Genomic DNA, 13,717 nt, shown 5'->3' on the forward strand with positions numbered 1-13,717 from the left:
TGGTTCAGCAAAGAATTACCATAAGTGTTTGAATGTATCTCATTTATAAAAAGCAAAGCAAAGCGTACAGCATTGCATACTTATTTAATTTATTTAATTTAAGCTAAATTGTTCTGGCATAAATTAGATAAAACAAAGTGCAAGTTTGTACTTTACCATCTACCCTTGCAGCAGCTACATGCATAGATAAATGTTCCTGTATGGGCAAAAGAAGAGTAGTCTGATATAAAGGTATAATTGTTAAATGTTGTCAGTTTAGGCCTTTTCTGCATCACCATGTGATGTATCTGCACATTACCTGCTTTAAAAAGGAGCAACTGCTGTAGATAACATTACATAAATAGAACAGTTCTTACATTTCAAGTGTACTTTTATTTATTGTTATGTTCTGTTTTCAATAAGCTGCATTTTATTGTCTTTCAAAAGTGGCGTTTGCCATCCTAGAACCTGCCGGCCAGTAGCTGGTATCTGCTGTTTGACCTCAGCGCTGGAATAAGAAAAGAGAATTCCCCTTGTGCTATCCACTAAAGCGTAGTATTATTATTTCATTATAAAGACAAACTAACAGGCTGATTTCACTTGGCAGACACAGCTGCTGCCTGTCACAGACTATTTGTCCTGAAAATATCACACATTTTCTAGCTCTGATCCAGTTACTTATTTTAGGTAAAAACAATATCTGTATCACATTTTTGGCACCTCGATGCTGCCACATGATGGACGAAGTAGAACAAGAAATCCAGGCAGTTAACAGATACATGCTGGCTATTTTCAGGAAAACTCTGACTTATTGCAGGAGTTAATCATGACTATGTGTGTGTTTTGTGTGTGTGTGTGTGTGTGTGTGTATGTATCAACAGGGCCATAGCATGGGGTGATGAGGACTCTCCTCTGCTGACCTCAGTGCAGATGACTAGGGATGGCCACAGCATCACCTCAACAGTAAGTCTAGAAACAAAGACCAAGCTGCCTTGTATGTCTGATATTTCTGCACTGTTGGTCTGAACTGAACTTCAGTCCTAACAAATCCCACCTTGTGACTGATCTTATCTAAATGACCTTGCTAATTGTGAATTACGTATATCTTCTAATCAGTTTCACATTACTCATTGGAAAAAATGAGCAGTTTTGGTAAAACATGTTTTCACGTATTTAACTGTAGCGCAAGCATCTAGCTCAGCGCACATCTGTACTGCAGGCTGTCAATCAGTGAGCCCACTTACATGCACACTGAAAATCTGCTCCTCATACCGTGTCTGGAGTTATCAGATTTCGTCAAATGTTAGCTGCATAATGTGATGTGCTTTATCATATTACGGCAGTTATCTGTTTATGATAAATCAGATTAACACAGCTGATTTACCATCTGCTTGCATGTACACTTGTAAATCTGATTTATTTGATTCCTTTCCATCTGTGCATGTGTAAAATGAATAAGTGGACTATGAATGAAAGACAAGAGCAGCATGTAATCTATTTTGCATGCCTGTGAAATTGCAGCAAGTTTGAGTCCTACTGGCCACTATGTGCACAGATGCTCTGTAAGAAAAATACAAACCATGTTTTTTTTCTTAATAACTGCATTTGTACAGTGCTTATAAACATATCAGATCCATTTATGAAAATGATCTGATAACTCACAATTTGAGATTTTTATGGCGGTGTAACTGTCTCAGTCAGCTTGACATTACCCATTATGTTTTTTTAAGTGCTGTTTTTAAACCTTGACTTTGGCATTCATTCATCATCATGTTGGTCTTCCTGGAGCCAGAAGTTACTATAGTCAAAGTGGAGAGGGATACTGTATGTTTACTGTATGTTAAAGGCTGATTAGAAAAAAGTTTCCTGTCTTTGACAATGAATGTCTATGAAATAAAGTAATTATTTTAATTAGGATCGCCATAATAACCATGAGAAAGAAGTTAACTAATGATACTGGAATGATTTATCTGGAAAATGTATTAACTTAATATTCTTTTAGAATGCTTTTAACATGTGAGTCTTTGGTGGAATTATAGTTCATTGACCTCACATGGGACAGAAAAACGCTGAGCTCTTTGTCAATCAGCAAGCTTTTAATTTGACACGAGAGCTGCTTCATTTGTGTTAAACCTTAGCTTGTCAACTTAGGGCTAATCTATAAAAACTTGAAGAGTCTTATTGTTGTTTGACATGATTTTTATGTTTTGAAATAACTCTGAAAGATGGTGGTTGTGACATGTAAAGCTACGTGTAAAATAAGAACCAGCTCTGGTTTTTACATATATGGGCATAATAGAAAAATCACTTGGTCCTTACAGATAATCTCAGATTTGTTGATTTCACATAATGTGTTACACTTTGTTAGTGGACAAAAGCAAATTTCAATTATAGCTTCTATATTTTGGCAGAAAACTAATCACACTTTGTAATAATTAGCTGACCACCTTTACAGCACTGACTTTGTTAAACGCTGGCCCACCCAGAGTAATGTATTCTGTAAAATGCTGACCTCCATCAGCACTTCCACCGTGATCAGACAGAAAAATGTTACATCATCCGATCTAACCATCACCTTTTAAAGACACTATGTTCATTTTGGCTGATAAAGTTGCATTTTTTTTCATTTTTGACTGCACCGCTTATTTTTTGTCTTACAGTTTGTTGGATGATATAATAAATACTGCACAACAACAACAACAGGAGCAGCAGGAGTTCTTGAACTCACTGGAGACGGTCGTTCTCACCATCTTCCTCTCCATCATCATTATAATGACCGTTTTTGGCAACCTGTTGGTTATGGTTGCACTCTGCAAGGACAGGCACCTGAGGTGAGTCTGCTGTGTTTTTCCCCTCGGACGTTTGGAGTGGTGATCCAATCAGAAGTAAAAATTCACAAGTAAATAAGCACGGTCTGTAAGCAAGACAAATCGGGACAGAAGACCACCCGCACATGCTGGAATGCTACATTTAGGCCAGGTCAGACGCAGCATGCCACAGTGGGGGGGGGAAAAAAGGCTAGATCTGTAACATGATAAAACTGAAGTAGCAGATACAATGTTCTGGAAAATGGGGATATTAAGTGTCAGAGTTTTGTTTTTCTGCTGTCAAATAAAACCAGTTCTTTCATTTCCAAAACACTGATTTCTGTTTTTGAGAAGGTGGACGTACAGGAACTTTACACAGGAACTTTACACAGGACAAACCCCTTTAAGGTCACATCCCTTAAATTACAAATAGCCTGACCTGGTCGAGCACAAAGAATAGTATTTTCTTTCTCGTTTTTTATGACCCCCCCCCCCGAAAAAAGAAAAGGTCTGGACTTAAAGAGAAAGCTTTAACTCGCCAGTCTTTCAGTTTTGCTAAATCTGCTAAAAGCCACACGTTTAAAGCGACTGTGAGATGTCATGTTGTCTCCTCTCCTCTCAGAAAGAAAAAAACCAACTACTTCATCGTGTCGCTGGCGTTTGCTGACTTGCTGGTTGCGCTGCTTGTGATGCCTTTTGCTGCGATTGAGCTGACCACAGGTCACTGGCACTATGGGGAAATCTTCTGCTTGGTGCGAACATCTCTGGACGTCTTATTGACCACAGCATCCATCCTGCATCTGTGCTGCATTGCGCTGGACAGGTTTGTGACAAGATAAAAAAATGCAAACACACACAATATAATCTTACTGCAGACTTAATTAAATTAAATAATAAAATCTTGAATATTGACCTGGTAGATTTTGATGCAATGTGCAGGTTATATGTAAGTCTCTGTGTGTGTTCTTTTAGGTATTATGCTATCTGCTGCCAGCCGCTGGTCTACAGACACAAGATGACCCCAGTGAGAGTAGCTGTCATGCTTAGTGGTTGTTGGATCATTCCTACGTTTATCTCCTTCCTCCCCATCATGCAAAGCTGGAATGCCATCGGGATCGAGAAAATTGTGAGTCTTCAGTACTTAAGATCAGAAACTGTGGAAGAGCAACGGGTGACTAAACTGTAGGTGAAGTAATTGCAGTCATTGCTGTAAAGGATTTTATTGCAGCTCTGTAACAAGCTAATCACTACATATGTATTCTCAAAGACTCTGAAGAGTTCAACATTAAATGCCTAAAGACAGGTATGTTCTATCCACTCATTCCAAGAGGCACAAAAACCAGTATCAATCTCTCCGGGTCTAATTTTCTCTTTTTCTAATAACGTCTCCAATCCCTTGAAGAATGAAACCGTAATGCGGTGAACAGCAAATCCAATCCCTGTGGAAGCTTTCAGGCTGCCTGCAAAGACAGCTCTTCAACAAGCATTTTCTTCTGGTGTGGATGTGTTTTGGCTTGAGCTAATCTCTGAGCTACCGTGCGCTGTTCAGCAGGGTTCCCAGAGGCAGGCTTGGACAGAGGAACTCATCTATCCAGATCTAATGAAACACACAGCTGTTGACTCTGTCTCACAGTCCAGCAGCATCCAAACAAACAGCGGCCTGTTTTCTTTTTTTTTATGTATATCAGGCTTTATGTCACCCACCAGCTTTTGGCTTTGGATTTTTTTGGTTTTTAGTTTGTCATTACGTTTGTTCATTGTTGTTTGTCTCTCATTCGGACATTTAGAAAAATCACATGACTGTAACATTCTGAATACTTGACATAAGAACCGATTCAATAGTTGTGAGCAATTAGATATTTCTGCACAGTATTTCTGATTTGAACTGTTTAATCTGTAGTTCCCAAAATAGAGCGAGTCAGTATTAGAACCAGCACTTTGCTTTTTTAACCACTGCTTAATACATCTTTAATTTAGATTGTCTTGCCCCCCCAAACCACCACTTTGTTACCCTACTGCTTGCAAACCTAATTACTACACGAGTGGACGAGATAAAGCTTCTCTTTTAGCTTCAGGGGACACTCCACCTGCAATTTTTAATTTACTTTGACCCACTCTCTGTATTAATTCAGGGCAGAGTTTTAGGCAGCTGGCCAGACAGACTAAACCTCTTTTAGAAGGAAAAGATGTTACAAAGCACTTTATTATTATTTGGCATATATCCTCTCTTTAGGTTGTCTTAGTGTAAAGACGGGAAGCAGAGGGGAAAGAGTTAACATGTTTATTCTAAGCTGAGTTAATCCTCTCCATACATGGGATCCCCAACGTGGCATATCACATGTTTGTTGTTTTTATGTCTGCATTGTGTTTCTTTTCAGATTGAAGACAGGCGAGCCTTGACCGGAGGCTCCAATGACACAAACTGTGTGTTTCTGGTCAACCGGCCTTACGCCCTGATATGCTCGGCGGTGGCCTTCTACATCCCGTTGGCCCTCATGGTGTTGGCCTATCAGCGTATCTACGTCACTGCCATGACCCACGTTCGGCAGATAGAGACGCTTCAGCGCGCCGGCTCTGCTCCTGTCACCGGATCAGATCCGGTTGTCACGGTGAGATCGTCCACGTCTTCAGATCCACTGGAGCACTACCGCCTCAGGACAACAGTGGGCTCCTCCACCTCCTCAGATCATGTTCCTGTGGCAAACAGCCGCATGCGCATTGAGACGAAGGCGGCAAAGACCTTGGCGGTTATAATGGGCTGTTTCTGCCTCTGCTGGGCACCATTCTTCATCACTAATGTGGTGGATCCTTTCATCCACTACTCAGTACCCTGGCAGCTGTGGACAGCCTGGCTGTGGCTCGGTTATATTAACTCAGGGCTGAACCCTTTCCTGTACGCCTTCCTGAACCGGGCTTTTCGGAGGGCGTTTCTGATGATTCTCTGCTGTGGGGATGAGCGGTACGCACGGCAGGGGAGCTGCTCCCGCGGACACACCCACAGAGCGTGCTCAGCAGCATCGGTCAACGGCACTTCTATGGCATTGAGGTAAACACACATCACTTCTGTCAATAAAAAGCTCAGAAAACTTCATATGTCTGTGTCATTTAGCTCTGGCTTGACGACAAATAACACTGAACATTAACTGCGCCGTGAGGAACAATAATTTCTCAGTGTGAGCAGTGGGGGAGTGTTGGTGTGAATGGGTTTCTTAGAGTGAGCATCAGCATGTGTGTGTCTTTTAGTAATCTGTTAAAGCAAATCAAAGCCACAGGTAGAAATCAGGGTTTGTTTGTCCATTTTTTCAAACGAAGACAGGTCTGCACTGCCGTCCTGACCACACCAGCTGTGTGCCAGCAGAGTACTGCAAAGTCTTGTTGCCTTTAGTCTTTCAATTTTCCCTCAAGAAGATAATCGTGAGGTTACAGTAAACAGTCACTTCATGTCCTTCAGACTGTGAACACATAGCCTGAATTTCTTTTCTTTCCTCATATCCGTAAATGGATGTTTAAAGTTAAATTTCCCTCGAGTCATGGTTTCATACGTACAGGTCTTAATCCTAGTTTTTAAACTTCTTTCACTTATAAACATGCTGGGTAAATAGGGAATGGAAGTATTGTAAGATCTCAGGAGGTCAATGAAGAGATAAGCAAAGAGTGGCAGTAACAGCAACATGTAGCACATAGGAGTGACAAACCGGCAACAGCAAAATGCACAAGTTGGCTGAAAGACTTCGGTAAGCAGTTTGGCGGTGCCATCATTTTCATTTATTCTTTATTTCTTTGTTTTAATGTCATCATCCCTGACCACATGTCTTTTAGATTTTATGTTATTTCATTTCTGTGTAGTGTCCGACTACAAGTAAAAATGAAGTTTAAAAGCAGTCCTCATGTAAATCATTGTACCATGAAATTATAAAAAACTTATTACCCAGATACAAAATATATCTATCTTAATCTGTCCTTTTCCCCAGATTATAGTATTATACATTTAAAATGTGTAATATGCCAAATATTGTGCAGCAGTTTGGGTTTTTCTGCAGCAGGATCTCTGTTGATGCTGGTGATTTAGATGAAGGCTGTGTTTGTGATTGCAGCTCCTTCCAGTTGGGAGGATGATGAAGGAGGTGGCCTTCTCACGTCTGCACTGTTTAACTTTAATACAAGTGGTTCACTGCTGGAGAGAAACAAAGGCAAACACACAGTAACACTCACAGATGGCAAATTCATAGAAAATATGTGGTATCTACTAAGCAGCTGGTTCCTCTGTCATTGTTCTATTATTCTTTATGTTTATGCTGGTACCCATATCTGTGTGTGTGTCCATGAGGTGAAGAAGAGAAACATGAAACACATGGCCCAAGCATATCACCTCCAGTCTTAGTGGGTTTAATTGTAATTTGTTTCATGTGTGTGCTGTCTCCTCGTGTGTCTGTGCACGTTTTTTGGACTTTCTGTCTGTGTGTGTAGGAAACAGAAAGGCAAACAGTGTTAACTCCAATCTGATGTCCTCTCTTAAAATCTGTCTCTGACAGAAAACAGACTCAATCAGATTATAGCCGACAGGATACTGGAAACTCAAATTACTGGCGGAATCCTGTCATATTGCTTAGTGAGGCAGATCTATGCCTGTAGGTGGACTTCACGGGGGATGGGTGCTTTTCTGTGGCTTTTTCCTTGTTTGTTAAAAACAGATATTCCTCTGTTATTTCTCTGTATTTAGGACTTTCTCCTTTTTCTTTTTTTTTTGTAGCCATAAGAACTCATTGCAAGATGTCAGTCTTCCTTATGTTTTTTTTTTTGTCTGTTTGAGCTTCTGAAGGCGATGTTAGGGAATGTATGTATAACTCTGAATAATGTGGTGTGTAAACTAAAGGCAAAGAGAAACATACAAAGCTTTGTCCAGCTTTCGTAAGAAAGGCAATGTTGAAGATGGAAAACAGCTGAGAAATGGAGTGAGAGGGAAAAGAGTGCAGAGATGAAGATGTGAGAATAGGTGCAGAATTGAGCAAGAACAAGAGGAGAAATGCCAGAAAGAAGGAAGCAGAGAAGACAGGAACAGATGAAGACAGGCAGACAGAGTTTGGGTTCCTTGGTATGCTTTTATTAAGCATCTACATCATTTTTAGTGCAGTACCATGTCATTTCTCATGGTAAAATTAACTTTTAGAAATTAACGTTTTAGAATTGTATGTGTGATATTAAACATTACCGTGAGATGTGAAGAAAATCTTTCTCTGTTTGTGACGATGATCCAACTTATAGTAAATTAAACACATGGACTGGTGATGCAGTAGGTCATTTTTGCAACATAGCAGCTTCGTTTTCTGACATTTCCAAAAACACAAACTGGGTTGATGAAATTCCTTACTTGGCTTAAATAGTCTTGTTTTCCTTTGAGGTTTTCAGTTGTTTCCAATGATCAGCAAGAAATAATATTCACCCGCTTTAAACATGTTCCTAAACACAACCCGATGAGCAGTGCGATACCTTTGGATTTAAGAAAAAAAAATCTGCTCTGCTGACAGTGTGTTTTCATTTCATTGTTAATGAATTCCCAGTTTTGCTTTCCAGGAGCTCAAACATTATACATATGGTGTACTTACATATGCACCTCTTGCAAAGCACAGTACACACTTTTTATGATTATTCAAAACAAGGATCATTTTGTTTTGTCCACTAGTGGAGGAAATACAGAAGTTATGTAGAGCATCTGAAATATGTTGAAGCTGTTGAGTAAACACAGTTGCGCTCTCTATTACAGCCTGGTGTTGCTTCAGCTTATTTCAGATACTCTACAGCATCTTTTTTTTCTCTCAACTCTACCTATTTTTTTCCATATCCTTTCTGTGTCTTATATACTGAAACTTTTACATAATATGCCATAGTTGACCTTTTAACTAATCATTAGTTGATAAAAGCAGGAAATAGTTCACTTAACCCTTTATAGGGCACTCAATGAAATACCTTGAAATGAGAAATTTTAACCTAAAATTGTCCTTCTGGTATGTACCAAGACCTCCATTCTGTTGTTACATTTAAATGAAAAAAGTTTTATGCTGAAAATGAAAGAGAACATAGTGATCAAAAATAGTCTGTCGCCTGATAAAGGGTTAAGTCTATGTGTCTGTAAAGTGCCCTGAGATGACATTGTTGGGAAGCAGGACTGTACAAATAAAGCTGAATTGAAAATTAGTTAGCTACAATGATTTTCCTTAACGCTTTCCCATATCTAATTCCCACAAACAAGTATAATATAGCTTTTTTGTTAAAGAGTGTCAGTAAGAAGCATATTTGGGTCAGTAAAGCAAAAAAAAAAGCTCACTTTTATACATGTGGAACATCAACAGAAAGACTAAATTCCTTGACTGAGTTCTTTCTTGTTTATCTTTTGCTCAGTGATACAAAGTATGAGAGTGACATGAAGGATTTTTTTTTTTTTTTTTGCAAAAAACTGGCCCAAAATAGCAAATTAGTTGCTCATCTTTTCCTGGTGTAGCCCTTTCCTTTATTAAAAAAAAGTCAGAAACTTTATTTTTTGAGGAAGACTGGGTGCACAGTCGCGCTAACTTACACTATCAAATTCAGACCTTGTGAGTGTCACAAGTACTGTTAAATTCCACAAACAAAGCTGATCATGGTATGCATTTATCCACTACTGATTAGGTGGTTGAAAGAGCTGGGACTCATTGCTCAATCGTTGCTTTTTTTTTGTTGTTTGTTTTCTGGAAAACAAGTCACATGAGTCTTTGACTCACACAGCCTGTCTTTTTCCTCTTACTAGTATATTTTTACACTGTTAGATGGAATCAAATTGCCTCCAGGCCAGTCCTTGGCTTCTTACTATATGATCCTCCAGGCCAGTCCTTGGCTTCTTACTGTATGATTTCTGGATGATAATCATCTTTCAGATGGTTTTACTGTCATAATAGCAAGTAGTATGAAAAACAAAGCATGTCTCTGGTGTTATCCCCACATCCTCCTCCTCAAGTTGTGGTTGCACATGCTGTAACACTTTATGCAGGTGTGTAACTCTACTGTCAGTGTAGGCCACTGAGCGCATGTTTTAGCCAACCACAGACATTTGGTTTAGACAGACAGGTCAGGGAAGCGTAAACACTCCAGTCTACAATTTATTAGAAGTCTATGATTTATTACTGTTTGATAGAAACTTCAGATACTCCAGCTGTTACTCTCTGCATCCTGCTGTAATTCTATCTCAATCCTTTTCCTTTGTTTTCTACGAACATGGTGTGAAATGTTTGTCTTATTTCTATTAGCAACGTTCCCCTGTCCATCATCTGCAATCTGCCGTCCTTCCCTCTCTCCTTGCAAAGTTGATTTTGATGCCACCTTGCGTCTGTAGACAAACATAAGAAAAATCTAAAGAAGCCTGCTTTTTCAGAAAACGTGCAACTATTTGAAAAGCAAAGCAGCAGGATTTCTTTTTTTTTTTTTTTTTTTTTGGATTAACTTCTTTTCTCTTTACCTCAAGTTATGAATGAAGAAGAATATAACTCAAGTGGATAAAGATAAAGTAACTACCAGTGACTGGCTTTTTTTTATTCTGTTCCCCTTATAATTTTTACCTTTTGCTTGTAGAAGCTGGGTAAAGGACATTATAAAAAATCTGTATGCTTTAAGCAGCAAAAAAAACAAGACCATCCAATCCATCCATCCATCTACAGGTATATAAATATACCTGTACAATCCTTCCCTCTTTGAACTGGATGTACTGGGTCTTCTGTTTACACCATCAGCAGTCCCTCACCTATGCCTCCCAGCTCTTACTGCACCAACTTTTAACTTTGTCCCTGAAATGAGTCAGCCTGTGTGCATGTGGTATCCTGTAGATTTTTCTGACTGAGCTCAACCGAGTCCCAATAGGCAAGGTTTGGCAGCCAGGCGCTCACTGGTAAGCTCCTCCACTGGTGGGGTGTCTCAGTTTCCCTTTTATAGGCAACATAACTGTGGTGTTGCTCAATTGAGGTCTTTGACTCACTTCTAGTTGGAGCCTTCCTTTGGATTCAGATTCCTTTGGTAGATATACCGGGGTTTAACCCCTCTGACAACATAGCACTTCGGGTCATGGGGTTGCTCCAACTCCTTAACAATGTTTCAGTTGGGATTTCACAGAAGAAACAGAATTTACTCACAAAAAAAACCTGTAAGATGACATTAAAATTCATCCCATGATTGGTATAAAATTGATTACCTGAGAACTCAACACAATCCTCATCCAATTTAGTCAGTTAATCACATTTACACTAACCCATTTCTATGGGGTTTTTCCCACCATTACCAGTGGAGCTTGAGAATAAAGTTCCAATTGAATGAAAGGGGAAACAAAACACAAACTGTTTTCTTGATTACTCCATGTTTCAATTTATGTTTAGGACATCAGCTGCTTTTCAAGCTCATCTGCTCGTGTTCTAAAAATTCAGTTGACCTGATAAGAGAGTGGACTGGAGAATCAACCTATCTGGGCTAATCAGGCCTTTGAAAGCTCATGCAGGCAATTTGGTTGCTGCGGCACACAGAGGCATGCATTGTGTTATTTCTTTAAATGTAATTTTGGACACTGATGGCTTTGAGCCTTAAAAATTGCCTCTATCTTTAGTAAGTCAACAAACAAAGATTGAAGTAGTTTTAAATTAAAATCTTGTTGTAAATGAAGACATTTGGCCACAAGTTTGTTGACTGAAAAAACTATTTGGTAAAATCAGATGAATACAGTTGTGAAACAATTATTAGGACTTTTTTATTTATTTTTTTATACAAAATGTCAAGTTCATTTTTATTGCCTGGTACAACTGAATGTACGTTAGTTTGGAAAATAAGTGTGGTCTAATAATTTTTTTCCCTGACTGTAACTAAGAGAAACAGCAACAATTTGACCTCTCTCTCTTTTTTTTTTAGAAAATACAGAAGTATAACATATAACGGAAATGATTAGATGTAGTTAAGAAAAAAAAAACAGTATTAAAGCTGAAATTTAATTTAAATCAACATAGAAATCATTTGGTTTTGCAAAGCTTTATTTACTTGCTTGCAGAAACCAGAGCTGCAAACAAGGCAGATTGTACTGTCACAAGCAGAGTCCATGACCTCAGGCCAGGATCAATACCAGGCAGAATACCGACAGACGGAAGGATCCTGGAATGTGATGGCAAGAAGCTCAAAGTGTCAGTTTGGCAAATGATCCATGGTAAAAAAAAAATTTAAAAAAAAATAAATACACAGTGAATTGTTCAGGAAAGAAGATGCAGGTGAGCAAAGAGTCAGGGTGATAAACCGGCTGTTTTCCAGTAGCTGGGTCTAAATAGATAAAAAAGCAGAAACCAGTTTAGAGTTAATTAACTCATCTTAAGTCATCTGGCTGTTGTGAATAAAAGCACAGAGTAGCAAAATTTACATGGTTACAATCAAGTTGTAAATAATGACAACTGTCATAAGTTGAGCATTATATCCAGCAGAGTAAGGTAGAAGATCATGGTGAAATACCAGTACGTAAACCAGTAAGTGCAAAACGTCAGTGTTTCAATTGGGTCAGCCACAGTGTTGGCAGCTTAGCTACTTTGTCTCTATATTTTCCTAATTACTAAGAAATTACACTGAATTTGGAAAAGAATTATAAAAAAATAAAAATGTACAGACTTGAGTTTGTTTTTTATATTCCGGTTAATTGAAAAACAGGTTATAGTTACTGAGCTGAAAACTAGCTAAATACAAAAGCAGCTGAGGAAAGTGTAGAGTAGTCCCGACTTCTTTGACTCACACTCCAAACTTCTTGGACTAAAACAACTGGGACACTGAAGATATGCACTAGGTCCATTTACAACTTTCTGTTGCATGATGTACAATGAATGTGTGAATAAAACGGTACCCCTAAAAGTTTATCATCAAAACAAGTGTCCATAATATAGAAAAGCTTGAGTTATTTAGCAACACTGACACAAAAACAGATATGTAAATAAAAATCAATTCACTTCATTCAAAAAAGATAATCGAACTGAGAAATATGACCCGACTACTTAAAAACAATAGAAAACAGACTCCCAAAGGATCAAGCAAAGTGATTTCTTCAAACAAATTCAGTTGTTCTTATCCAAGTAAATTTTATGAATGTTGTATTAAGCAAAATATCTTGATTTAAGACTACTTAGATGTATGTTGTCTTATTGCTGTTTTGTTTCATCAAACACTGCTATAATGGTATTAGTCAGAGCTCATTTTTAATGATTTTCAAGAAATACTAATCAAAGTCTCAAAAACAAGCACAGGAAATATCACCCAATATATAAAGATAACTATTCACTTTAGTATCATTACAGAAATATGTATATTTTAGTTTTAAATTATTGTTATTCTAAAAGTTATTGATGAAATATTCTGTCTCATTTTCCTGCTGATAAGTTTTTTTGGAAAATGAGAATAAAAACCCTGTAATCTAAAGTATTGGTCTTTATTTTTCAGCCATCTGGTCTGGTCTGATTGCCATGGATGAATAGAAGGTGGGGGATAGCATTAGAGCTGATGAAGACATAAACAGGAAAATGTTTCATGTCATGAGATACGACTTTCATTTTGATGATTTTCCCCTTATGCTCGACCAAACCTCTTGCTGGATTTCACTTCAGTTGTTTTTAGGTCTGACAGAGACACAACTAAAAACCAAGAATAAACAGAAAAGTAAAACATGACCTGATTTCCACTTATTAAAACTTTAAATTAACTTTGCCCAACTCATGATTAATCTTTTGAAAACTTAAATCTGCTACTTTTTGAGTTGAAACGTGCAACATCGTTGCTCATATTTGTCATGACAAAAAGCAAACTTACTACTCTATTGGTCAGGCCAACCTTCATTTCCACCACATTAGAGCAAAGTTTCTGATTTTGTCCCATCTGGAACTCCATCAAATCTTTCTACC

General features: G+C 38.3%; 1 protein-coding gene across 2 annotated transcripts in view; it reads left to right on the plus strand.

The window, feature by feature from the left end:
* Positions 1–919: 919 nt before the first annotated feature.
* Positions 920–13,717, plus strand: part of LOC306768060 (5-hydroxytryptamine receptor 4) — a gene marked incomplete at both ends in the record, with an annotated part of 32,202 nt that continues 19,404 nt past the window's right edge. For both annotated transcript variants that reach the window (XM_079256273.1, XM_079256272.1), the window contains 5 exons: positions 920–942; positions 2,640–2,810; positions 3,409–3,609; positions 3,759–3,912; positions 5,165–5,832. In XM_079256273.1, coding sequence (XP_079112399.1) covers positions 920–942; positions 2,640–2,810; positions 3,409–3,609; positions 3,759–3,912; positions 5,165–5,832 — 1,217 coding nt within the window. The remainder of the gene's footprint in view (positions 943–2,639; positions 2,811–3,408; positions 3,610–3,758; positions 3,913–5,164; positions 5,833–13,717) is intronic.

Source organism: Telmatherina bonti (genome assembly GCF_933228915.1).
Source record: "Telmatherina bonti genome assembly, chromosome: 17".
NCBI classification, from domain to species: domain Eukaryota; kingdom Metazoa; phylum Chordata; class Actinopteri; order Atheriniformes; family Telmatherinidae; genus Telmatherina; species Telmatherina bonti.